Source organism: Triticum urartu, chromosome 4, assembly GCF_003073215.2.
Source record: "Triticum urartu cultivar G1812 chromosome 4, Tu2.1, whole genome shotgun sequence".
Classification (NCBI taxonomy): domain Eukaryota; kingdom Viridiplantae; phylum Streptophyta; class Magnoliopsida; order Poales; family Poaceae; genus Triticum; species Triticum urartu.
In genome coordinates, this window is record NC_053025.1 from 27526064 (window position 1) to 27550939 (window position 24876).

General features: G+C 46.8%; 1 protein-coding gene across 1 annotated transcript; it reads left to right on the forward strand.

Moving 5' to 3' along the window:
• The first annotated feature begins 23496 nt into the window (after positions 1 to 23496).
• LOC125553461 (mitogen-activated protein kinase kinase 9-like) lies at positions 23497 to 24667 on the forward strand. Its single transcript, XM_048717240.1, has one exon. It carries the CDS (start codon positions 23558 to 23560, stop codon positions 24569 to 24571), a length of 1014 nt encoding a protein of 337 aa, XP_048573197.1. The 5' UTR covers positions 23497 to 23557; the 3' UTR covers positions 24572 to 24667.
• Positions 24668 to 24876: the final 209 nt, after the last annotated feature.

The window sequence follows — 24876 nt, forward strand, 5'->3', positions numbered from 1 at the left end:
GGGGAAGGGGGAAGGTAGCGAGTAAGGCTTTGGTGATGGGGACGCCTCGCCGCCAGGCTTTTATAGCCGAGGCTGAAGCCATTCGAACCGCCGCCCCGGGAATCGGAGGCCACAGTGCGGCGTGACTGCCAGAGGCCAGTCATTGGAACTCTGTCCCACTAATGGATGGGTGGTTATTCGTCACCATGGCTCGACGGTGGTTATCTGTGCACGGTGGTTCGTGTACCTGGCCCGCACAACTTCAAATCTCGACCGTGACATGGGGAGGAAGAAGCTGAAACTTTTCTCCCACGTTGACGGTTGGATTTGGAGCGAGTTCCGTAACCTCCCAGCCTCGAAATTTAGAGGTTGCGATGCGAGCTCATTCATGGAGCAACCTCCTTACAATGTACTCTCTCTGTAAACTTAGTGATCTAAACGAACGCTTTTATATTAGTTTACGAAGGGAGTATCGATTATGAGCCACATGGCCTCTGCTAGAGTGCCATTTTGTGCACAAATCATCATCTAACGAAAAAGGGTTTCCCGCTTTGTATTACAAAGCACCCAACCGATACAACCGACAAAAGGGGCTAGGGCGGAAACATCACAAACACGCCCAAAAAAAGGAAAGAGAAAAAAAGAAAAGAAACAAATGCCGATAACGGCGGATCAACAAAAACGACAAAGCCTCGTGACCGCTGTGTCCACAGGATATCATCCACCAAGCTCCGAGACTTCGAAGTGCCGGTACCCAACAACACCTTCAAGAAGGGACGCGACGATGACGACGCTGCTGCCAAGGGTTTCCCCCGGTACACGGCGAGGAGATAGGAAGGGTAGCCCTGACGCCCTCCAAGAAGGTCCGGCGGCACCCTCAGGCGCCACCGCGTCGGTGTCGGCCAAGCCAACAAAGATTTCTTCTGATCCCAGCCTCTACCTCAGGCACTCTGGAGCTCGCCACCAGACCGACCACCACCCTGCGCCAACACGAACACGAAGCTTCCCACGCTGTCTCACCACAGCACCGCGAAGATAGTCTGCACAACGGAGAAGAGGAGCCGGGACTAGGACAACAACACCATCGGCATACGGGAGGGCCCCACCTCCACCGTCCACGACGGTAGCTGACCGGACGCCATGATAGGAGCCTACCGGGCCCGTGGCCCCACAGGCCCGGCCGGGCCCTCAAAGGCCCGGATAGCTCCCGCCTCCGCGCAGCAGCTGGTACGCCGCCGGCGTCGATGTCCCAGTCCAAGCCGCTCCCCAGCCTCCCCATACAAAGAGTGTCGCGGTCGCGCCGGAGCCGACCCGCAAGGACCTAGAAGGAACCCTACGGGCCCAGATCTGGGCCGGGGACGCGCCCCCGGCCGGCCAGCACCACCAGACCACCCCGCCGCCAAGAGGCGGCACCATCAAGGCGAGCACCGCCGGCCTCCACACCAGGACGCCGGATTGCCACCGGCCGAAGCGCACCACCGCCGGCCATCACCGCCCGAGCAGGGGAGGACCGCGTGCGGGGAAGGGCAAGCCCACCGCCGCCAGCATCACGCGGCCGAGGGCCGGCGGCGTAGGCTGACGGCGGCGGGAGGAGGGATGCGCGCGGGAAGGAGCTGGAGACGCGCGGGGGCAGGGCCCTCGGCCGCCTCGCTCGGGGAGGTGGCGCGGGGGTACCGGGGGGGGGTGGGGGGAGGAGGGGTGGGGGGAGGGGGGGGGGGAGGGGGGGGGGGGCTGGCGGCTCCGCGCGGGGAAGCCGCCGGCGGCGGCGGGGAAACCCTAGGGAGCGGGGGCTCGCCTCTTCCCTCGCACAAATCATCATCTTGATGATTATTATGCAGATCGGGCCAATACGACGAGTTGCTTTTACAGCCCAAAGTCTGAAACCGCGTGGACGTGGCACTGTGACCTGTGAGAAACATGGGGCGTTGCATCCGAAGCAGCCGTGCTTAGCCGAAGCTTCTGACTTGGTTCCTCTCAAACTTGCTACTGGCTCTCGTATTTCTTGGATGATGCACGAAGCATAGCATAGCATAGTGTCCTACGACTGCGTGTGCTGTGGCCTCACGAAGGTACGTACGTCACGTCCCGGCCTTGTGGTTGACAAAGAGAAGGCGTGCCGACATGTATCCGACTCTTGTAGCACTGGCTGTTCGATGATCATGCAGCAAGAAGATTATGTTTGATGTTGCCAATGCCAGTGGCCTATCCTCCTATGGTCCTACTGGCGAGAATGGGATGTGTGGATGCCGACCATGTGTATTAGCTCAAGGTGAAGATGCTAACCATGTACTGGATTGGCTCAAGGAGAATGCAATCCTGATAAGAACAAAATATAGCTTGCACAACAAGCTTCACGTGCACACATTGGCATCTACTCCCTCCGTTCTTAAATATAAGTCTTTTTTTAGAGATTTCATTAAAGATATATATATATATATATATATATATATATATATATATATATATGGGAAAATGGGTTAGTACTCCTAGGAGTACATATTCCCTCCCGCTAGCGACACCAGGCCCACTTAACTTTTTCAATATGGGAAATAAATAGATCTGATGCTAATTATTTCTCTCCAGCACGCCGTAGTTAGTTGACGTGATCCTATTCTTTGGGGAAAGTCGTTCCTATACAACTATACTGCCATAAACGAGACTCTGACGGACGGCGAGACGTGAAGCGGGAGATTGGAATCATAGGATCTCAACTCCAACGCGGCTCGTCGATGGGCGCCGTCGGCCGCGGCGACTCCCCGTGCAAGCGCTACATGGACCGGCAGCTGGCGGTGAAGACATATGTTGGTGGCAGCGAGCTGTTTCCTTCCGTCGGCGTACGAGCAGACGCACCCAATTCTTGTTGGTGGTGGCCATCGTTTAATCACCTTCAAGCCCACTATACAATCATCCAGAACAGCTAGCCAAGGCCATGGTACGTACTAATATGGATCAGTTCACTACTTTTCTACTCCAGAAATGGGTACTAGTAGGAATGCCGTACCAGTATTCCAATGCGTGCAATAAGCAGATGTATTATGTGCACATCTAGATTCATCTGGTACAATTGATTTAGAGATTCCAAAAACTGTTGTTGGAGGCGCGGGTATGTTGCGAAAAGATCCAACTAGTAATTTTGGGGATCACATAATGACAATTGCAGTTTTGTTGTTTCCTATATTTTCTGTTCTAGCGCCGATTTATCATTTCCTCTTTATTTTATTACTTCCATCTAATTTTTTCTTACATGTTTCTACCCCTTTTTATATGTCAGGAAGATTAGTTCTAGTAGCCCTGGAGTAGAGAGCGCCATACAAAATCCAAGTGGTTGTGAAAAGCAGGGGGAGCCATACCAAGATTTTTATAGCACTAATCAACTATGATACATACACTTTATGGTTGCCTCATTTCAGAAGGAGTACATGTGCTGATGTGCTATGTTGTACACAATAATCCGGATGAATTTATATTAATTTCAAAGCCGACTAATGCATATGTAGTACTAAAAAAAGTATATACTACCGAAGAAACAGTATATGCTAACCTGGATGATTTGGAGTATATACTCCTTCAAAAAACTACTTATTAAACTTTTTTGTGATGAACACCTGCGCGGATATACTACTCCATTTTGTTCAGTAACGAAGACGTGAAGCACTATACTACCAGTAAACTTTATCCCGATTTGTGATTAGTAATTAAATACTACTGCCCACCCGGTCCCATGAATCTAGCGAAGTAGTTGCATGCATGGCTGCATGTATGCATCGTCATGTAGCCAGTTTGGTTGCATGCGAGAAGTTAGCTAGCTACAGGATTGGATCAACCCAAAAACACACGTTAAGAGGTGGGAGTATGTACTCCTGGGAGTACAAAAGAGGAGTCCTATATATATAAGAAAAAGCAAAGATATAAAGTTTCGCTGGCGCGGCAGCAATCACAAGCGCTCGTTCGTGTGTGGATCTGGTCCCTCCTCTTACCTCATTTGTATTTTCATGTTATATCTCATTTGATGCTTATTTCCTCTTATAGCGAAAGGTGGACCACGCTTCGTGCAACACAGCAGCTCTGCGCAGACACTAGGCTGCCTAGATGTCAGCCGAGTAGGCAGGGACCAGGACGGATGTGGAGAACTGTTGAGCGAAGGTTCAAACCTTCCCTTTCCTTGCCATGAGTTTTTTCCTCATGCCTTGTTTTGTTTTTATTCTCACTAGTAGAAAACAGGGCTTTGGTCCAAGTCGGGTCAACCCATTAGTCCCGGTTCAGTCCAGAACCGGGACCAATGTGGGCATTGGTCCCGGTTCGTGAGCCCAGGGGGCCGGCCGGGCCACGTGGGCCATTGGTCCCGGTTCATCTGGACCTTTTGGTCCCGGTTGGTGGGACGAACTAGGACCAATGGGCCTTGCTCCTGGCCCACCACCATTGGTCCCGGTTGGTGGCTTGAACCGGGACCAAAGGCTCCCCTTTAGTCCCGGCTCATGTCACCAACCGGGACCAATGAGGTGCCTATATATACCCCTCGCTCACGAGCAGAGCACCCCAGTGCTCTGTTTTTCTCTGGCCGAGGGGGAGAGGGCTTGGTGGTGCTCTAGCTCACCTCCTATGCACACAAGGTGTTCGATGGAATGCCCGAACCACACTACTTAAGCTTTCTCCTCTCCAAGCTCGACCTCCAAACTCCATTTTCCATAATATTTGTCTAGGTTTAGCGGTCCGTCACGCCCCGTCCCCGTCTTCACCGCCGTCGATCACCCGCGCCGAGCTCATCGCCGGCACCACCGTGGTGAGCCTCTTGTTCTTATCTTCTTTCTGAAAGAAAAAATATTCTTACTTGTATGTTTACATAGATACTTGTATTATTTTCTTATTTTTATTATTGCATCTTATATAGTGCGATGGTTTTGGTATCCGCCCCGTTCGGCCCTCGTCCTATCTATGATTTAGATGTGGTATATATATTATCTTTATAACTATTGGTTCATTTATTGTTTATGAAAATTATGCCGACCAACGTGACATAGATTTTATTTATGTAGGATGTATGTGAATCGGAAATGCCAACCGACCCTATTGTCGATAGGTTAAATTTAGTTGAAAAAGAAAACAATTTGTTGAAGGAAAAAATAAAAAAAAATTGAGGAGGAGAAGATGATATTGGAGTTGCATGTTGCGGATGTCGTCGATGATCACAAGATCAAGATGGATGCAATGCGCTTGAAGATTAGAAAGATTAGAAAATATGCCATTCATACCGAGGCTTGGTATCATTATGCCGTTGGATCAATTGTTACCTTGGTTGGGATTATGATCGCATTTGTTTTCGCATTAAAATGTTTTACATAGTTTCAATGTATGGTTTAATTAATTAGATGCTCTGGAGAGCTATATGTTGTTAGATGAGAACTATGTATGCACTTTGGTTTTAATGTGATGATGAACTTCTATTAATTTGGACACTTAATTATATATAATGCACGCAGATGAACCGGCAATGGATGTACGGTGACAGACACACCTGCGAGTACATTAAGGGCGTGCATGAGTTTCTCGATGCGGCTGAGGCAAACAAGCAGAATGGTTTTATGTGTTGTCCATGCACTGAATGTGGGAATACGAGGTCTTACTCTAACCGGAAAATCCTTCACTCCCACCTGCTTTACAAGGGTTTCATGCCACACTATAATGTTTGGACGAGGCACGGAGAAATAGGGGTTATGATGGAAGACGGCGAAGAAGAAGAAGAGTACGATTACAACTATGTGCCCCCTGAATACGGTGATGCTGCGACGGGGGGAGCTGGTGAAGATCAAGAGGAACCAGACGATGTGCCCAATGATGTTGCAACGGGTGAAGCTGCTGACGATCAAGAGGAACCAGATGATGTGCCCGATGATGATGATCTCTGCCGGGTCATTGTCGATGCAAGGACGCAATGCGAAAGTCAAAAGGAGAAGCTGAAGTTCGATCGCACGTTAGAGGATCACAAAAAAGGGTTATACCCCAATTGCAAAGATGGCAACACAAAGCTCGGTACCGTACTAGAATTGCTGCAGTGAAAGGCAAAGAATGCTGTGGCTGACAAATGATTTGAGAATCTACTGAAAATATTGAAGAAGAAGCTTCCAAAGGATAACGAATTGCCCGACAATACATACGCAACAAAGAAGGTCGTATGCCCTCTAGGATTGGAGGTGGAGAAGATACATGCATGCCCTAATGACTGCATCCTCTACCGCGGTGCATACAAGGATCTGAACGCATGCTCGGTATGCGGTGCATTGCGGTATAAGATCAGACGAGATGACCCTGGTGATGTTGACGGCGAACCCCCCAGGAAGAGGGTTCCTGCGAAGGTGATGTGGTATGCTCCTATAATACCACGGTTGAAACGTCTGTTCAGAAACGAAGAGCATGCCAAGTTGATGCGATGGCACAGTGAGAACCGAAAGAAAGATGGGAAGTTGAGAGCACCCGCTGACGGGTCGCAGTGGAGAAAAATCGAGAAAAAGTACTGGGATGAGTTTGCAAAGGACCCAAGGAATGTATGGTTGCTTTAAGCGCGAATGGCATTAATCCTTTCGGGGAGTAGAGCAGCAATCACAGCACCTGGCCCGTGACTCTATGTATGTATAACCTTCCTCCTTGGATGCGCATGAAGCGGAAGTTCATTATGATGCCAGTTCTCATCCAAGGCCCTAAGCAACCCGGCAACGGAATTGATGTGTACCTAAGGCCATTAGTTGAAGAACTTTTACAGCTGTGGAATGGAAACGGTGTACGTACGTGGGATGAGCACAGACAGGAGGAATTTAACCTTAAGGCGTTGCTGTTCGTGACCATCAACGATTGGCCCGCTCTCAGTAACCTTTCAGGACAGACAAATAAAGGATACCACGCATGCACGCACTGTTTAGATGACACTGAAAGTATATACTTGGACAAATGTAGGAAGAATGTGTACCTGGGCCATCGTTAATTTCTTCCGACCAACCATCAATGTCGAAAGAAAGGCAAGCATTTCAAAGGCGAGGCAGATCACCGGAAGAAGCCCGCCATGCGTTCCGGTGATCACGTACTTACTATGGTCAATGATTTACACTACGTAATCTTTGGAAAGGGTCTCGGTGGACTAGCTGTTCCGAATGACGCTGAGGGACACGCACCCATGTGGAAGAAGAAATCTATATTTTGGGACCTACCCTACTGGAAAGACCTAGAGGTCCGCTCCTCAATCGACGTGATGCACGTGACGAAGAACCTTTGCGTGAACCTGCTAGGCTTCTTGGGCGTGTATGGGAAGACAAAAGATACACCTGAGGCACGGGAGGACCTGCAACGTTTGCATGAAAAAGACGGCAAGCCTCCGAAGCAGTATAAAGATCCTGCCAGCTACGCTCTTACGAAAGAAGAGAAAGAAATCTTCTTTGAATGCCTGCTCAGTATGAAGGTCATGACTGGCTTCTCGTCGAATATAAAGGGAATAATAAATATGCCAGAGAAAAAGTTTCAGAACCTAAAGTCTCATGACTGCCACGTGATTATGACGCAACTGCTTCCGGTTGCATTGAGGGGGCCTCTACCGGAAAACGTCCGATTAGCCATTGTGAAGCTATGTGCATTCCTCAATGCAATCTCTCAGAAGGTGATCGATCCAGAAATCGTACCAAGGCTAAGGAGTGATGTGGCGCAATGTCTTGTCAGTTTCGAGCTGGTGTTCCCACCATCCTTCTTCAATATCATGACGCACGTCCTAGTTCATCTAGTTGACGAGATTGTCATCCTGGGGCCCGTATTTCTACACAATATGTTCCCCTTTGAGAGGTTTATGGGAGTCCTAAAGAAATATGTCCGTAACCGCACTAGGCCAGAAGGAAGCATCTCCACGGGCCATCAAATAGAGGATGTTATCGGGTTTTGTGTTGACTTCATTCCTGGCCTTAAGAAGATAGGTCTCCCTAAATCGTGGTATGAGGGGAGACTGACTGGAAAAGGCACTCTTGGAAGAGACTCAATAATATGCAGGGACGGGTATTTTTGGTCTCAAGCACACTACACAGTTCTACAGAACTCTACCTTGGTGACCCCGTATGTCGATGAACACAAGAACAGTCTGCGCTCCAAACACCCGGAGCAGTGCGACGACTAGATTACATGTGAACACATTAGGACTTTCAGCAGTTGGTTGGAAACACGTCTCAGAGGTGACAACACTGTTTGTGATGAGTTGTACTTGTTATCCAGGGGACCATCTTTGACTGTATTAACTTACAAAGGATACGAGATAAATGGGAATACATTTTACACGATCGCCCAAGATCAAAAGAGCACCAACCAAAACAGCGGTGTCCTCTTTGATGCAGCAACCGAGAGCGGAAAGGACACATATTATGGTTACATAGTGGACATATGAGAACTTGACTACGGACCTGATTTTAAGGTCCCTTTGTTTAAGTGCAAATGGGTCAATCTGTTAGGCGGCGGGGTACAGGTAGACCCACAGTATGGAATGACAACAGTGGATCTGAAAATTCTTGGGTACACTGACGAACCGTTCGTCCTAGCCAATGATGTGGCACAGATTATCTATGTGAAGGACATGTCTACCAAACCGAGAAAAAAAATATAAGGAAGCGAATACATCATACGATGAGCCAAATTGCCACATAGTTCTTTCAGGAAAAAGGGACATCCTGGGAGTGGACGGCAAAACAGACATGTCTGAAGATTATAAAAAGTTTCATGAAATTCCTCCCTTCAATGTCAAGGCTGACCCAAGCATCCTGATAAACAATGAAGATTATCCATGGTTACGGCGCAATAAGCAAATGACACAAGTGAAGAAAAAGTAAAGACTTTCTCCCGCAACTATTATGATGATACCATGCCAACTTTGTAACACACGGACATGCTACCATTGTCCGTTTTGTACATGCACATGCTATGTGGGTGAAATTATGATACCATGCCAACTTTCAACTTTTTCAGAGTTCATTTGAAATGCTTTCATGTCTTATGGTTCGGCCCTCGTAATACCATGACCATTAGTCCCTGGCCCATGCCAACTTTCAACTTTCAACTTTCTAAAACTAATGGCACTAACAGAAAGTTTATAATTTTGCTCCTCGCCCCTGTCCCATGACCATTAGTCCCGGTTTATGCCACAAACCGGGACTAAAGGGTTGGTCCTCGTTGCGGGCAGAGTTTAGTCCCACCTCGCCAACCGAAGGGGGCTCACACCGGTTTATAAGCCCTTCCCTCTCTGCCTTGTTGAGCTCCTCTCAAAGTGAAAATAGATGCCCTAATAGAGAAAAGTTTAAGCTAAATTCATAGTGAATTTCTCTGAAATTCATAGAAATTTACTAGGAATTTAGGTTGAATTTTCTCTATAAGCGCATCTATTCTCATTTTTTTAGTAAGTTAATCACAAACTTGTGATCCAACAATTTTCAAAGAATTCAAATTTTAACTATTCAAATTTGAAAACTAATGGCACTAACAGAAAGTTTATAATTTTTTTAAAACTAATGGCACTAACAGAAAGTTTATAATTTTGCTAACCTAAAAGCAAACAGAATTAAAAATTAAAGCAAAAAACAAAAGAAAATAAATAATGCAAAAAACAAATCAAAAAAACAGGAAAAACTATTTTTATAGTAAAGTTAATCACAAAATAAAATAAATAAAGCAACAAAGAAAACAAAAAAACTAAAAAAGTGTTTTCAAATTTGAAAACTAATGGCACTAACAGAAAGTTTATAATTTTTCTAAAACTAAAAGCAAAAAGAATAAAAAATAAAGCAAAAAACAAAAGAAAAAAAATAAATAATGCAGAAAACAAAACAAAAAAACTGGAAAAAATAGCAACAATAATTATTTTGTTGTAAGTAGAAACAAAATAAAATAAATAAAGCAACAAAAAGTTTATAATTTTGCTGACCTAAAAGCAAAAAGAATTAAAAAATAAAGCAAAAAACAAAAGAAAATAAATAATACAGAAAACAAAACAAAAAAACTGGAAAAAATAAAAATAGCAACAATAAGTATTTTGTTGTAAGTAGAAACAAAATAAAATAAATAAAGCAACAAAAAAAGTGTTTTCAAATTTGAAAACTAATGGCACTAACAGAAAGTTTATAATTTTTCTAAAACTAAAAGCAAAAAGAATTAAAAAATAAAGCAAAAAACAAAAGAAAATAAATAATGCAGAAAACAAAATAAAAAACTGGAAAAAATTAAATATAGCAACAATAAGTATTTTGTTGTAAGTAGAAACAAAAAAAACAAAAAAACAAAAAAAGTGCCACCTACTGGGTACCCACGGCCTGAATACGACTAGAAACCCTACCATGGGCCAGGATTCAGGCCCGTGGGAGGCCCAGCAGGCCCACAGGCACACATTGCACGGTTAGACCCGAAAGCCTGCTTTAGAGAGGAGCTCGAGAGGGAAGGCGCACCGCATCTTATAAACAGGTGCGGCTCCCTCTTAACTAGCAAGGTGGGACTAAACATTTGGGCGCGGGGAAGCACAAGGCCTTTGGTCCCGGTTGGTGGCACCAACCGAGACTAAAGGTGGCATTAGTCCCGGTTGGTTTCACGAACCGGGACCAATGCTCTTGCTATATATACAACACTTAGCAGTTTTTGACCAAATCACCCACTTCTCCCCCGACGCCCCTGCTCCTCCTCGTCGCCGTCGCCGCCCGACGCCCCTGCTCCTCCTCATCGCCATCGCCACCGACGCCGTCAGGATGCTCGCCTTCGCCGTCGCTGCCACCACCGACGCCGTCAGGCTGATCGCCTTTGCCGTCGCCGCCGCCCCCTGTGAGCACAACCCCTCCCGTCCCGCGCCCCTGTCCTGCGCGGCCGCCGCGCCGCCGCCCCTGCCCTGCGCTGGCGCCGCGCGCCGCCCAGCCGCGACTTCCCTGTCAGGCCGGCGCCGCCCCCCTCCCCCGATCTGTTTTTTCATGTATATATGGTGTTTTTTTCTTCAGATTATATGTATATGTGTGAGTATATGATTGTATGTATATATGTTCTCTATGTATATATATGTTCATGTATATATGCAAAAGATAGATGCTTGTTATATATATATATGCTTGTTTTTTATATATATGTAATGATTTTTTTTATAGAATATGATGTTTTTTTCATAGATGATCCCATATATGATGTATGCACGAATGTGGATGAAATATAATGTTTTTTTGTTCATAGTACATGATGTTTTTTTAATTCACAGATTTTTTTTGTTCATGATCAGGCGGGACATTGAGGGATAATAGATGTATTTTTTCAGAATTTTCTATCATGCATAGACGGATTTTAGACCACGGGAGCACCCCCTCCCTATCGTTGCAAAATTTGCTAAGTGATATTAAGAAAGGAAGGAAAAGAAGGATAGGAAAGAAGAAAATAAGAAGAGGAAAGAAAGAACAAGAGGAGAGGAAGAAAAGGAGAAATAAATAAGAAGAAGAAAAAAGAAGAAAAAGAAGAGGAGAAGAAGAAAGGAATAGTGGAGAAGAAGAGAAAATAGAATCAGGAACTAGGGTAGAGGGTCGAGGGTTCGAGGGTTCTATAGGGTCGAGGGATCGAGGGTCGAGGGTTCCAGGGTCGTCTAGGGGTCGAGGGTTGCAGGGTCGTCGAGGGTTCGAGGGGTCTAGGGTCGCCGAGGGGTCGAGGGTCGTCGAACATGAGAGGAAGAAGATGATAAAAAAAGAAGAGGAATAAGAAAAAAAAAGAGGAGAAGAAAGAATAGAGGAGAAGATCTCCTCTATTCTTTCTTCTCCTCTTTTTTTTCTTCTTCTTCTTCTTTTTTATCGGGAACGAGGGTCGTCGAGTGTCGCCGAGCGGTAGAGGAGAAACCCTAAATAGAAAGTATCATCGGTGTGAGATACATGTACCGTCGGTGTCGGACACTACATCCACGTCCCACAAGTGGCGCGGGCTTCGACGCCCACGTCACTTGTGAGACGTGGATGTAGTGTCCGACACCGATGGCCACATGTATCTCACACCCACGATACTTGCTATTTAGGGTTTCCTCTACCGTTCGGCGACCCTGACCCTCGACGACCCTTGTTTCCGATAAAATAAAGAGGAAGAAAAAAAAGAGAATTCTCTTCTTCTCTTTTTTTCTTCTTCTTCCTCTTCTTCTCTTTTTTTCTTCTTCCTCTTCTCTTTTTATCCTTGAAGCGTTGTCGAGGCCACCCCAAACCCTAGAGAAGCAGCGTCGAGGCCACCCCAAACCCTAGAGAAGCAGCGTCGAGGCCACTAATTAATATTAGTTCTACGTTTGCCACTAATATATCCATCTGTCATGTTTGAATAATAATTGCCATGTTGTCAATATTTGTAGAAACTATGGACACTGCCCGAGACGAAGTACAAGAAGAGTTGTTGGGGGACATAATCGCACGAGGAAGTGATGCCGTCTGCTCGTTGTTTCTCAATGACACCGATGGTCTGGAAGCAGCTAGCTATGATTATGATGGCTCCGGTGACCTAATGCCGGTGCAAGAAGGAGACCGTGAGGACGGCTCCGGTGACCCAATGCCAGTGCAAGAAGGAGACCGTGATGACGTCTTCGGTGACCGAACCGAGTCCGGCCAGGTATATATATTAGTTAAGCTTCTGCTGACTAGCTAATTGATGCATTCATTGTTTTGGTATGTACACATATTAATTAAGTCTTTTTTCTTTTTTCTAGCCCTCCGGATCGAGCACAATTTCGGTAAAGAGACGAGGCCCGAAGAAAAAGTTGAGCTCGGATGAAAAGTTTGAGATCATAGCAATTGCGCCCGACGGCCAACCGATTGAACCCCTTCGGACAAAGAGCGCATTTGTTGCTCAGTGCGGGGTTTTGGTTAGGGACAAGATCCCGATCAGCATCCAGCAATGGTTTAAGCCGGCTACAGAAGACCCTGAGGTGTCTTATGTCAATGATATGCAGAAAAATGATCTTTGGACTGAGCTGAAGTCAAATTTCACCCTACCGCCAGAGGATAATCCAGAGAAGCTAGTTAAAGAGCAATTAATCAAGTCTTTTGCTCTTAAGAGGATGGCAGAACTATTCAGGAGGTGGAAGAAAGAGCTGAATAAGTTTGTCGAAAATAATGAGACACCAGAATTCAAGGGCAGATATGAGAAGATCAGAGATCACTGGCCCGCATTTGTGGCCCACAAGACATCGGAAAAGAGTAAGAAGATGTCGACAACAAACAAGCAAAATGCTGCGAAGAAGAAGCATCACCATCGCACGGGGTCAGGTGGCTACCTCGTAGCCCGGCCTAAGTGGGCCAAGACTAAGAATGATCTGGTTGATAAAGGGATCGAACCAGAGACAATTAACTGGCCAGACCGTTGCCGGACTTGGTTCTTTGGGGCTGGCGGAACCTTGGACCCTGTAACAGGGAAGTGCATTTGGACGAACGATCAAATGGACATACCAGTCAGGAAGCTTCAGCAGTATATCGAAGCAGCGCAGCAAGGGACGTTCTTTCCAGACAGAGAGAAGGACGAGCTCACAATGGCCCTCGGGAATCCTGAGCACCCTGGACGGACACGAGGCACGCTAGGCACCATTTTATGGAAGGTTGGGTTTCCGGACGCAGGCGGTTACAAATCCCATGAGAGGAGGAAAAAAGTGCAGCAGACCCAAATGCAGGCGCTGCAAGCAAGGGTACAAGCGATAGAGGAACGAGAAGCAAATCGCAGCAAACGTACTGCCGAAGCTTCCCCCGAAGCTACCCCGCCATCTCAGCGGAGAAGCAGCATGGCTTCCACCGAGCTGCTTCAGCCGGAGCATGCCTTGACGGCTCCTGCCAGCTATCCCGTGGATGCTATCACGGAGTCTCAAAATTGCCACCTTATGACGCAATGGATGAATTTGAAGGTCAAGGCGGCTGTTGGCTCTGTTTATCCTACTGAACCCGGCGCAACTTTTCACTGCCGGCCGATTCCAGAAGGATATGCTAGGGTGATGGTGGATGAAATAACGGAGGGATTTGAGGACCTCCAGCTTGACCACCCTACCGGTGAAGGGGAGACTAGGCTGGGGTCTGCTGTGAAGACTCCATGCCTATGGCAGAAGGAGCTCATCAACCTTCCGAACTGGACGCCTCCGCCTCCTCCTCCTCCTCCGGCAAGTCAGGGCACTCCGCCTCCTCCACCGCCTCCTCCTCCGGCGAGTCAGGGCATTCCGCCTCCTCCACCGCCTCCTCCTTCGGCGAGTGACGATCAGGGCACTCGACCGACTCCTTCTCCAGCGCGTGGCGGCACTCCGCCTCCTTCTCCGCCTGCGCCGACGCGCCCGAGCAGCCAGCCTCCTCCTTCTCCGCCTCGTCAGCAAGGGCGGAAGAGACCTGCCGCCGCTCAGGCTGCTCCGACGCGTCGTAGTCCTTCTCCTCCGCCTCGTAAGCAAGTAAAGAAGACAACCGCTCCGTCTGCTCGGCCGGCGTCTAGCAGTACAGCCAGAGGCGGGAGGACATACAGATTCGGTCCTTCTCTGAAGACTCCAGAGAAGTTACCATACGAGAGGACCCCGGAGGAGAACGCCGAGATCGCGCGAACCGAAGTGGATGACTGGTTTCAAGGGTTGAAAGCAAAGAGACATCCACCTCCGGAGGAGAAGGTAGACTCGGTGAAGCGAAGCGCACTCTGGCTGTCTTGACAAAACCACCCAAGTCTCCGCCGAAAGGAGACTATGAGCGCATTATTGGAAAGGAATTTGCCGAAGCGGAGCGGTCGGGAAGTACTGTCAGTGATCAAAGGCTGAAAGAACGACGAACTGGAAAACAAATTGCCCAGCTCGGCGAACAAGCGAAGCAATCGTGCCCCCTCGCTCAAGGTGCCTAGTGACAACGTCGCTAATGATCCGAGGATGGTGCCCGGTTATAGAAATCTTGCCGATTACCTGCCCGACGATGTACATTATGAACCCATGGAGGTGCAGATACAAAGATACGAGTACGGGAAGCCTCTCGTCAAAGATGAAAGATCTCTATCAACGATGATGCGAAGATTGCATGATTGGTACTTGAAAATCTGCAGAGACTCTGGGGGGAGGAGTACTTTGTATGTGAAAGTTAAAAAGGAGCATGACCTCGTTGGAATTGAACTGTTGCCTGTTCCATTTGAGGAGTTCTTTCAGTTTTTCAATCAATTGGCCCTCGATAAAACAACGGTCACCTGCTACTGTCTGTAAGTAGTACTACTTCTGTCATTAAGTCTCTCTATATAGCTCAGCTCTTTCATTGCATGTATTTATAATCATCCTCACTATATTATGCAGATTGAAGATCGCTGAATTAAAGAAAAGACAAGTCGGTGATATTGGGTTCATTAACACATATCTCATAGATGCAACTCAGGTTAAATTTCATGCCGCAGATACCGAGGCCAACTTGCTACGATCGTTGGTAATAAATGAAAACAAAGATATAATACTCTTTCCTTACAACTTCAAGTGAGTGTTACTGTCTTGTGCGTATTCGGTTTCCCTTATATATATATTAGTCAAGGTTATAGTAATGTAATTGATGAGTTATGCATGTGTGTGCAGTTACCACTATATTCTCCTAGAGATTAAGCTTGAGCAGGGACTAGTAACTGTCTTAGACTCAAAACGAAAAGATCCCCAGGACTATGCGGACATGACTCAAATGCTCGAGAAGTAAGTTAAATCGATCATTATCCACCATATCAGCAACTTTGTTCATTTCCTGATATATCAATTAATTGTTTTCTTTGTCTGGCAGGGTTTGGATTTTTTTTTCCAAAAAAGCTCCAGGACTCCCGAAGAAGCTGCAATTTAGACACCCGAAAGTAAGTACTATAGTAGCATGTTCCGCGCATCTCCTATTGATTTGGCATTCTTGCTTATCAGTTTGATTGACCTCTATTTCTTGTAAAGTGGTTGTGGCAGGAAAAAGAGAATGATTTCTGTGGATACTACGTTTGCGAGTCCATCCGCCACACGACCTGTGAGCGGGGCTACACTGACGAACAATATGAAGTACGTAAATAACAACATTCACAATTTTATTTTATTACCATCATTTGTGTTGAGTTTCATTCATTCATATATATATGTATTGACCCCCTTCTTCAAATTAGATGTTTCGGAAGCGGGATGAACTCCTAGCACCAGCTCGCATGCGAGCAATTCAAGAGGAACTGGCGGCATTCTTTCTTGACCACGTGATCGCTGAAGACGGAGAATACTATGTGGACCATGAGTCCGTATGATTATATTTATAAGAGATAATTATTGTATATATGTAGCCGGTAGTGTCGGATAGATATACGAGAACTTGTTGTTCGACCAATCTCTCGGAGAAGGAGAGGTGGTCGATATCACTTCTCTCTGTATGCATATATGTTCATGACGATCTTCTGTTTCCTTCGTTTGCTTACTAGCTAGCTAGCTTGTCTAGTCCTCTCTATACGTATGTATAGTACGTAACGTCGATCAAGCACGGACATAAAAGAGGACACTTCTCTCTATTAATTATAGCTAGCTAACACAATATATGAAACACCTAAATTAACCCCCCAAAACCCCCCCACCCCCCCCCCCCTTCAAAAAAAAAATAAAAACCCCAGCCACAGAAATGCTGACGCGTGGATGCCTATTGGTCCCGGTTGATGCCACCAACCGGGACCAAAGGGTCTCCTGCCTGGGCTCCGCGCACAGGCCACGTGGAGCCGGGACTAAAGGGGCAGGGCATTAGTACCGAGCCTTTAGTCCCGGTTCAGGAACCGGGACAAAAGACCCTTACGAACCGGGACAACAGGCCCTTTTTCTACCAGTGTCTGGAGACATTTTGGTGCTTGTTGTCTTCACCGGGCGCCATTTGTTGTTAGCAGCCCTGCCTCGCTCCCCAAGCGGCCACCTTCTCCTCATCTCACATCCCTCCGTCAGTGGTCATGACGACGTGCAGGCGACCCATGCTGCTCCTGGAGCCGCACTCCTCAAGCTTGGCGTCGCCGTGCTCCCAACCCTCGCCTTCGGCGTCAGATCCGGCAAGGCGGCCGACGGGCACCTGCGTCGCGCTGTCCTCACCATGGTAGGCCCAACTCCTCCACACGGTGGCCTCCTCCATCATGGTCGCCGAGCTCCCTCTCCTCTGCAGCAGCCTCGAGGTTGACCTGCACAGCGGCAGGATTTCTGGCATACTTTCCCTGAATTCGGCTGCTGTTGCTGGACAGAGGCAGCCTGAAATACTGCGAACGCGAAAGGTAGAACAGGTTCGGACACTGCTCGCACGGAGAAAAAATGACTTTGACCTGCACTCGTGGTGGGTATCCGATGTGCTGGGTCGCCTACATACGACGCGTTGAAGTTTTATAGAGCAATCGAGCGCCATTTTTTTAGGCAAAGCAAAGCTCTATAAATTAACGGTGTACGGGTAAATCACCCGTAACACAAACAGCCACAGCGGGCGGTACATTCGAGTCCCACTCGATATAGGTATTGAAGCTACACGAGCGACCGAGTTTTGCTAATTCATGAGCTACAGTATTCGCATTGCGACGACAAGCGTTAATGGACTGGTTGGAGAACTACATCTTCAGCTGAAATTTGATATCCTCGATGATGGCCGCATGCGATAATACGTCTACCTTCGTGAAGTCTAGCGCTTCTTGGAGTAGTTTGGAGTCCGTCTCAAAGATCGCCCTCAGTGCACCCACATCAACAGCCATCGAGATTGCTTGGGACATAGCAATCACTTCTGCAGCAAACGGATCGGCGGGTGTTCTGTGCGACCAGCTCGCGCCAGTAACACTTCTCCCGTGTGATCCCGGATCACCACTCCCCACGTCACAAAATTCTCTCCTGGCGTGAAGGCACCGTCGAGGTTGATCTTCACTCTATCATGTGGCGGGGGCTGCCATTTGCAATCTGGAACGGGTCTTGTTTTTGTTGTAAACAGCTGCATATACTCCAAGGTGTTGCTCATGGCGCGCCTGGTCAGATCGGCCACCTGGACAGGTAGTTCTCCCTCCCTGACTTTATTTCTATTATTCCATCAATGCCACCAGAAAGTGAGGATTTGCACTCGCATTTTTTCATCTAGCCCCCATAGATAGTCCTGCATTGCATGGACGGACGTAAACTACTCTAGCTCAGCTCTGAATCGTTCCAGTTGCATGGCTCTTCAAGCTTCCTTCACGGATTTGCACTTGACAAATAAATGAGCTCCATCCTCGTCTGAATCGAGCGCCATTCTTTACCTATCACCCATGTACTCTAGAGTAGCGAACCACGCCATGGATCAGGGATGATTAATGCGTGCATGGTATCGATCAGGGATGACATCATCGATGATTACATTACGGATCATTACGTTAGTAAGTACTGCATGTTGCACGGTATTCTATCAATCGATTATCAAAAAAAATGCGTCATCCCAGCTGCCTTCTTCGCTCCTGCCCTCCTACAAACTCTCGTCTAGGGTTTCCTTATCTCTCGCCGATGCCGCCGCCGGTCCGCCTCGTCTCTTATGGTTCTTAGATCATAGAGGCGTGGTGGATTCCGGCCCTGAAAATGGTCCAAAGATAAAATCCTAGGCGTTCACCTGACTTCACGCAACGCCTGCATATACTCCTCGACTATTGTCCTGAAAATGCATCAGGCGACCAAGTTGTCCTTGTGTTCAAAAGGCATGAAAATTATTTTTAACTATACACGAGGCGTGAAAAATACCATATATTGCCCTTGATAGCCCAGTGCCATCGCCTAGGATGAAGCTGATCTCTTCCGCCGAGTCCGTACGGTTCCACATCCTACCCAGCAGTCGTGCCTGCGGACCAAGGAAATGGTTGGAGGTATTTCCTGTACAAAATGTATCGGAAAAACACCCAAAAACAGCAAACAAACATGTGCCCGCCGACTTTTGTTGTTCTCTTCGCCATCTCCCAATCCTTGCATCTGACAGATCACTAGATACCAGTTGTAGAGAGAGTGCAGGGAGCAACCACGAAGCAAGATGCGTGATATATATAGAACCGAAGTGCTGGACGGTGGCGTCAGTAATTACAAATCCATACGGCTGCGTCCGTGTTTTACCCGGCTGTCGTTTTGCTACGTGAGTATCTCGCCTCTGCAAATTGGAGTTAATCACACGGCAGGTATTTACTACAGGACGGTGCAGAACCATATTTAACCCACCTAGACTAAATATGGCAAGTCTTGCCACCCCTTTCCAGCGCGGCATAACCATTACTGCTTCTCCAAAACGGAGCCGAGCAATGCACGCCTTGCTAGACAAAAATGGCAGTTTAAACACCAATAGAAAAGCACACAACGCCATGGAACTTTTGACAATAGCCTAAATGAGCCGACCGACTGCTCGCCCAAAGCAGCTACTGCCGCACCCTGCTGATTCAAAAGGGGGCGTGGTCACTTACCCCGGATACACCTGCAAAGCCAGGTAGTAGGCTTCCTTTTCTGGCCACTGACAACAAAAAGATCCAGCCCAGCTTTCCTCCATTATCGTGACGAAATTCAACAAATGATAAAATCAGAACCTTATCCACTCAAAGGTTCGGATCTCAAAACAAATGAAGGGTTCCGATAGCAGCCGCCCGAGCTAGTGTGGATAGCAAATCCATGCTCTCTCCCTCTCTCTCTCTCTCTCTCTCTATATATATATATATATATATATATAGACACGTTTTAGAGGTAGATTTACTTATTTTGCTCCATATGTATTCCGCATTGGAATTTCTATAAAGACTTATATTTGGGAACGGAAGGAGTAGAACCTAGGGCCTCTTTAATTCAAAGGATTTTCGAACGTGGGAGTAGAAAAACATGGTTGCAATGTCATGTCCATCCGAATCCCACTAAGATTTGGTTGTTTGATTGCATCACACGAAAAACAAAGAACTCTTTCCAAAAGATTTGCGTGGATGCAAAATTTCCTCTGAAATATAGTAGAAATAAATCCTTAGGCAAAACTCATATATGATTCAATAATATGAATCAAACGATGGGCATAGAAATTTTTAGGAAGTATTGCAATCCTCTAAAACTTCTATGGAAATCCTATAGGTCACAGGGGGCCTAGAGACACTAGTAGAAAACAGGGCTTTGGTCACGGCTCAATATACACATTAGTCCCGGTTGCATTACGAACCGGGACTAATGTGAGCATTAGTCCCAGTTCGAGCGGCTAAAGGCATTAGTCTCGGTTCAAATGATACCTTTAGTCCCGGTTTGAGACACGAACCGGGACTAAAGGGTGCGATGCCCTTTAGTCCCTGTTCGTGTCTCAATGTCTCAAACCGGGACTAAAGGGGTTCGTGTCTCAAACTCTACCCCCCCCCTCGTGTATCGCCATTTCAGTTTTAAAAAAAACAAAAAAAAGTAATAAAAATTTCAAAAAATAAAATCCTTTGAGATCTAGTTATATTACTACATTTACTAGTTAGGAAAATTTAAAAACTTAAATTTAGACACGTTTTACAAAGAGTGTAGGGAAAAAGTAAAACGGCTATAACTTTTGCATACGATGTCGGAAAAAAACGTATAATATATCAAAATGTTCAGCATGAAAATCCGCATCCGATTTTGCGTGCTTTCATTTTGCAAGGACCTCCTTGCCTGAAATAACTCCCATATAAACCGTAGGACTGTATATTTGTTTTAACGATTTTTTAGTGAGATCTATGAGAAACCTAGCTGGGCCTCTTTGATTCAAAGGATTTTCATAACGTAGGAATGAGAAATCATGTCCATCCGTATCCCACAAAGATTTGGTTGTTTGATTGCATTGTAGGAAAAAACAAATGGTTGTCGCCGACCACCAAACGACCCGCTCAGCCAAGCACAGCGGCCTGCCAGGCCAGCAATTTGAAGGTAACACTTCAACAAATGTTTCAAAGATTTAGAAAGTCTTGTATCAGAAATGTCTTTCCTGCAAGGGGGCAATAGCAATTGGCAGCAAATCTGCCAACGAAAGTTACAAGAACAGTGCGTGAATGCTGATGTGCTATACACGTGCAGTTAACCAACACAAAGGAATTAATAATTAACGCACTCACTGAAGCAAAGAAGATCAGAGCCATGACCAAGCTAATCTCGGGCCAACATGGTGTGCGGGCGGGCGGGCGGGCGGTCGTGCGTGATGGCCTACGTTGGCACCGTCCGCATCCTTTCTTCAAGCTTGCGCTAAACCTGAACCAGATATGATCTGCTGACTCCATGCATGGTCCAACAACACCCGCACCGTCAGCATCCATCTCACTGTCTAGTCTTATCTATCATGCATCTTTTTTATTTTTGTGTTGTGTTCATTCTCTCGTTCAGCCGGTCTACATCTTAGGACTAGTAAATATCTCCTCCGCTGCCCTGGGAGAATATCTTCTGAATTAGGGCTATGTTTTCCCACTAAGCTTGCCAATTAAGAGGTATGTACCCACGTCACCTCGAATTAAAGATGACAATGTTCGTTAGCGACGGCGGTCCTTAATCCCCCAAATGCGAGGCTTATTGGCAGAGTGGATAACCATCTAGCCCCACTTGACACTTGTTTACAAATTAGTCGGGCCCATATTAAAGTTGGCACCCATGATAGAATTATAAAGGTATCTAGCTTACATGAATTATAGTTTGTGTTGTCCTCCCACTAACCAGTCCTCTTGTGTACTTTCCTGCACTTGAACTACTTGTGTTGATGTGGTAAAGCGGACCGAAAACCTAATATTGAGAGTACAACACACATATAACAAAGTGAAACGAACATAAACATACAAAACCAAATGGTGTGCACGTCCACTAAATAGATTATACTTGTGGTAGCTACCATGCTACGTACACACTAGCAAATTTAACTTTCATGTTACCAGAAGAGGGCATCATGTTCTGAATACTAGCTTAGTTTACTATTTACATAAGAAATTATGAGAAACTAATTGTGAAACATGACTTTCGTAACTCAATTTATGGACTTGAAAGAAATTATGTACTTCAAGTTTACTATTTACATATTACATTGATGTAGTATATATCTTTTAGAAATTTTGTGTTCTCTCCGATCCAAATTACTTGTCACAGCTCTAGTAATATGGATCAGAGACGGTAACTCGATTTCTGTACTTAAGGTATTCTATTCTAATCTATCATGCATCTTTTTGTTTGTGTTGTGTTCATTCCTGCGCTCAACCAGTCTGCATCTTAGGACTAGTAAATATCCCCTCCGCTACTTGAAGAATATCTCCTGAATTAGGCATATGTTTTCACACTAAGCTTACCAATTAAGAGGTACATATCCACATCACCTGAAATTAAAGATGACAATGTTCGTTAGCAACGGCGGTCCTTTCAACCCCCAAGTGTTTGGGATTAATATCAAGATCAGGCTTAACATAGTGGATAATTATATAACCCCACTTGACACTTCTTCAAAAATTAGTCAGACTAGTTTAACAGTTTTAACACATGACAAAATTAGTCATAATACTTGAATTATAGTAGAACAGACACATATAATAAAGGGAAAAAACATAAACATACAAAGCAAAATATGTGTGTGCTAGTTCGACTGAATAACATCATACAAACCCTAAAGAATAACATAATACACGACTCGTGGTAGCTACCATGCTACAAACACACTAGCAAATTTGATCTAAGTGATATTGGAAAGCACATCATGTTCTGAATAGTACCTTACTTACTATTCACATAAGAAAATTTTGAGATACTTATGATGGTGAAATTTGACTTTCTTAACTCGATTAGTGGACTTCAATTATGTTTGGAACTTTGTGACACTGTAGATAGACGTACATTATGTTGATGTAGTGTATATATTTTAGCACCTTTTTTTTTGTGTAACACTTTGCTAGTCTAACAATGTATTGATAGCACAGTCACGAAAATAAAAGGAGAAGGTGGAGGCGGTGGCGGGAGCTGGAGAATGACGAGGCGGCAGTAGCGGCAATTGCAGTTAGGGTATAGCGTAGCGAAGTGAGGATTGATCTCAAGACATGTGAATGGAGATCTAACGGCTCAGGTGAAAACAAACCAAGTTCCACTGCCCATGCCAAATACATACATCAAAATCATAATTCCTAAAAAACATTGGTGTATTATTATACAACGGTATTAAGTTTACAAGTGTATTTTACCAGCCACCAGCGATTCTCGGCAGGAAACGTAATGGAGGAAATCGCTGTAAACATTACATGCCCAAAACGGCGACCCAACCCAAGCATCCGGAACAAACCCAACCGTCTATTTTTTTGCCAAGCAATGTTTTAAGGGGTTATTTTGGAGGAAAGCTTTGGCATAAATCTCCTTAAATTTCAGACTCAATAACATCATGAATATCCATTCTTGCAGACAAGATAAATAAGCAGATTTTCACATCGTTTTCAAAAGAAAGGTTTAAAAAGATTCAGAAGTTACACATCAAAATCTCAGCACAGTCAGCCAAATTTACTTGCGCCGCCAGGTCGTAGTATAAAGCTAACCTCACCTCCACACAAAAACATCATCCGTTACTCGATCATCAATTTCATCATTCTATTGCCAATACTGTTCTTGCGAAACACACGGCGACTCAAGATCATGGCGGCTGCCAGAGAAAGGAGGCTACCGCAGCTTCACCTCACGCTCGACGCGCCCACGTGGGCCTTCCGGTGCCCCGCCTCGGCGCCGGTCACCGCGGCGACGCCGTCCACCTCGGCGGCTCGGCCGGACGGTGAGTTCCGCCTGATCGACTTCGACAGGCTCTCCGTCCTTGGTCGCGGGAACGGCGGCACCGTCCACAAGGTCTCGCACCGCCGCACGTCGGCGCTGTACGCGCTCAAGATCATTCACCGCGGCCACCCCGGCGCCGACGAGGAGGTAGAAGTTGTACGGCGCGTCGACTCCCCGCACATCGTCCGGTGCCACTCGGTGCTCCCGACGGCGTCCGGCGACTCCGCCTTACTCCTCGAGCTGATGGACGGCGGTTCGCTCGACTCGCTCGTCCGCGCCGGCCAGGGAGGCTTCCCGGAGGAGGCCCTTGCGGAGGTGGCCGCGCAGGCGTTGTCTGGCCTAGCATACCTCCGCGCCCGCCGCGTTGTCCACCGCGACATCAAGCCGGCCAACCTCCTTATCAACAAAGCCGGGCAAGTCAAGATCGCCGACTTCGGCATAGCCGAGGTCGTCTCCCGCGCCGGCAAATACCGCGCGGCCTACGAGGGCACCGCCGCGTACATGAGCCCCGAGCGCTTCGACACGGAGCGGTCGTTGCAGGGCGACGGCGACGAGGAGGGCCCCGTCGACCCCTACGCCGCCGACGTGTGGGGGCTGGGGGTGACCGTCCTGGAGCTCCTCATGGGGCGGTACCCGCTGCTCCCCGCCGGGCAGGAGCTGAGCTGGGCGGCGCTCATGTGCGCCGTGTGCTTCGGCGAGCTGCCGGCACTTAGCGACGGTGCAGCGTCGCCGGAGCTCCGGAGTTTCGTGGCCGCTTGCCTACAGAAGGACCACCGGAAGCGAGCTTCCGTCTCAGAGCTGCTCGTGCACCCATTCGTCGCCGGGAGAGACGTAGCGGCGTCGAGACGGGCGCTAGGCGAAGTGATCAAGCAGCGGTGCTGATAGGCGTGTAAAACTGTAAATGTTGAACTGTCACATTCTCTAATCGTAAATACCTAAGCTAGGCATTTGCACATACAAATAGTGTACCATACTTTGAACTTGTGAGGGTCTTACTCTCTAAGGGTGTGTTTGACTGGGGAACAAAGTGGAATGGAATGTCATGGTTCCGTGACATTCCGTTCCACTGGAATGGGTTGATTCTGTTTCTATGTTTGGTTGGGCCTAATAAGTATAATGGAACGGTTCTGTTTTAGTGTTTGGTTGGAGATACGTGATTGAAGTCATTTGATTCATCTCACCTAATA

Coding starts and splice junctions, on each gene's coding strand:
- LOC125553461 (XM_048717240.1), top strand. CDS start 23,558: ATGGCGGCTGCCAGAGAAAGGAGGCTACCGCAGCTTCACCTCACGCTC.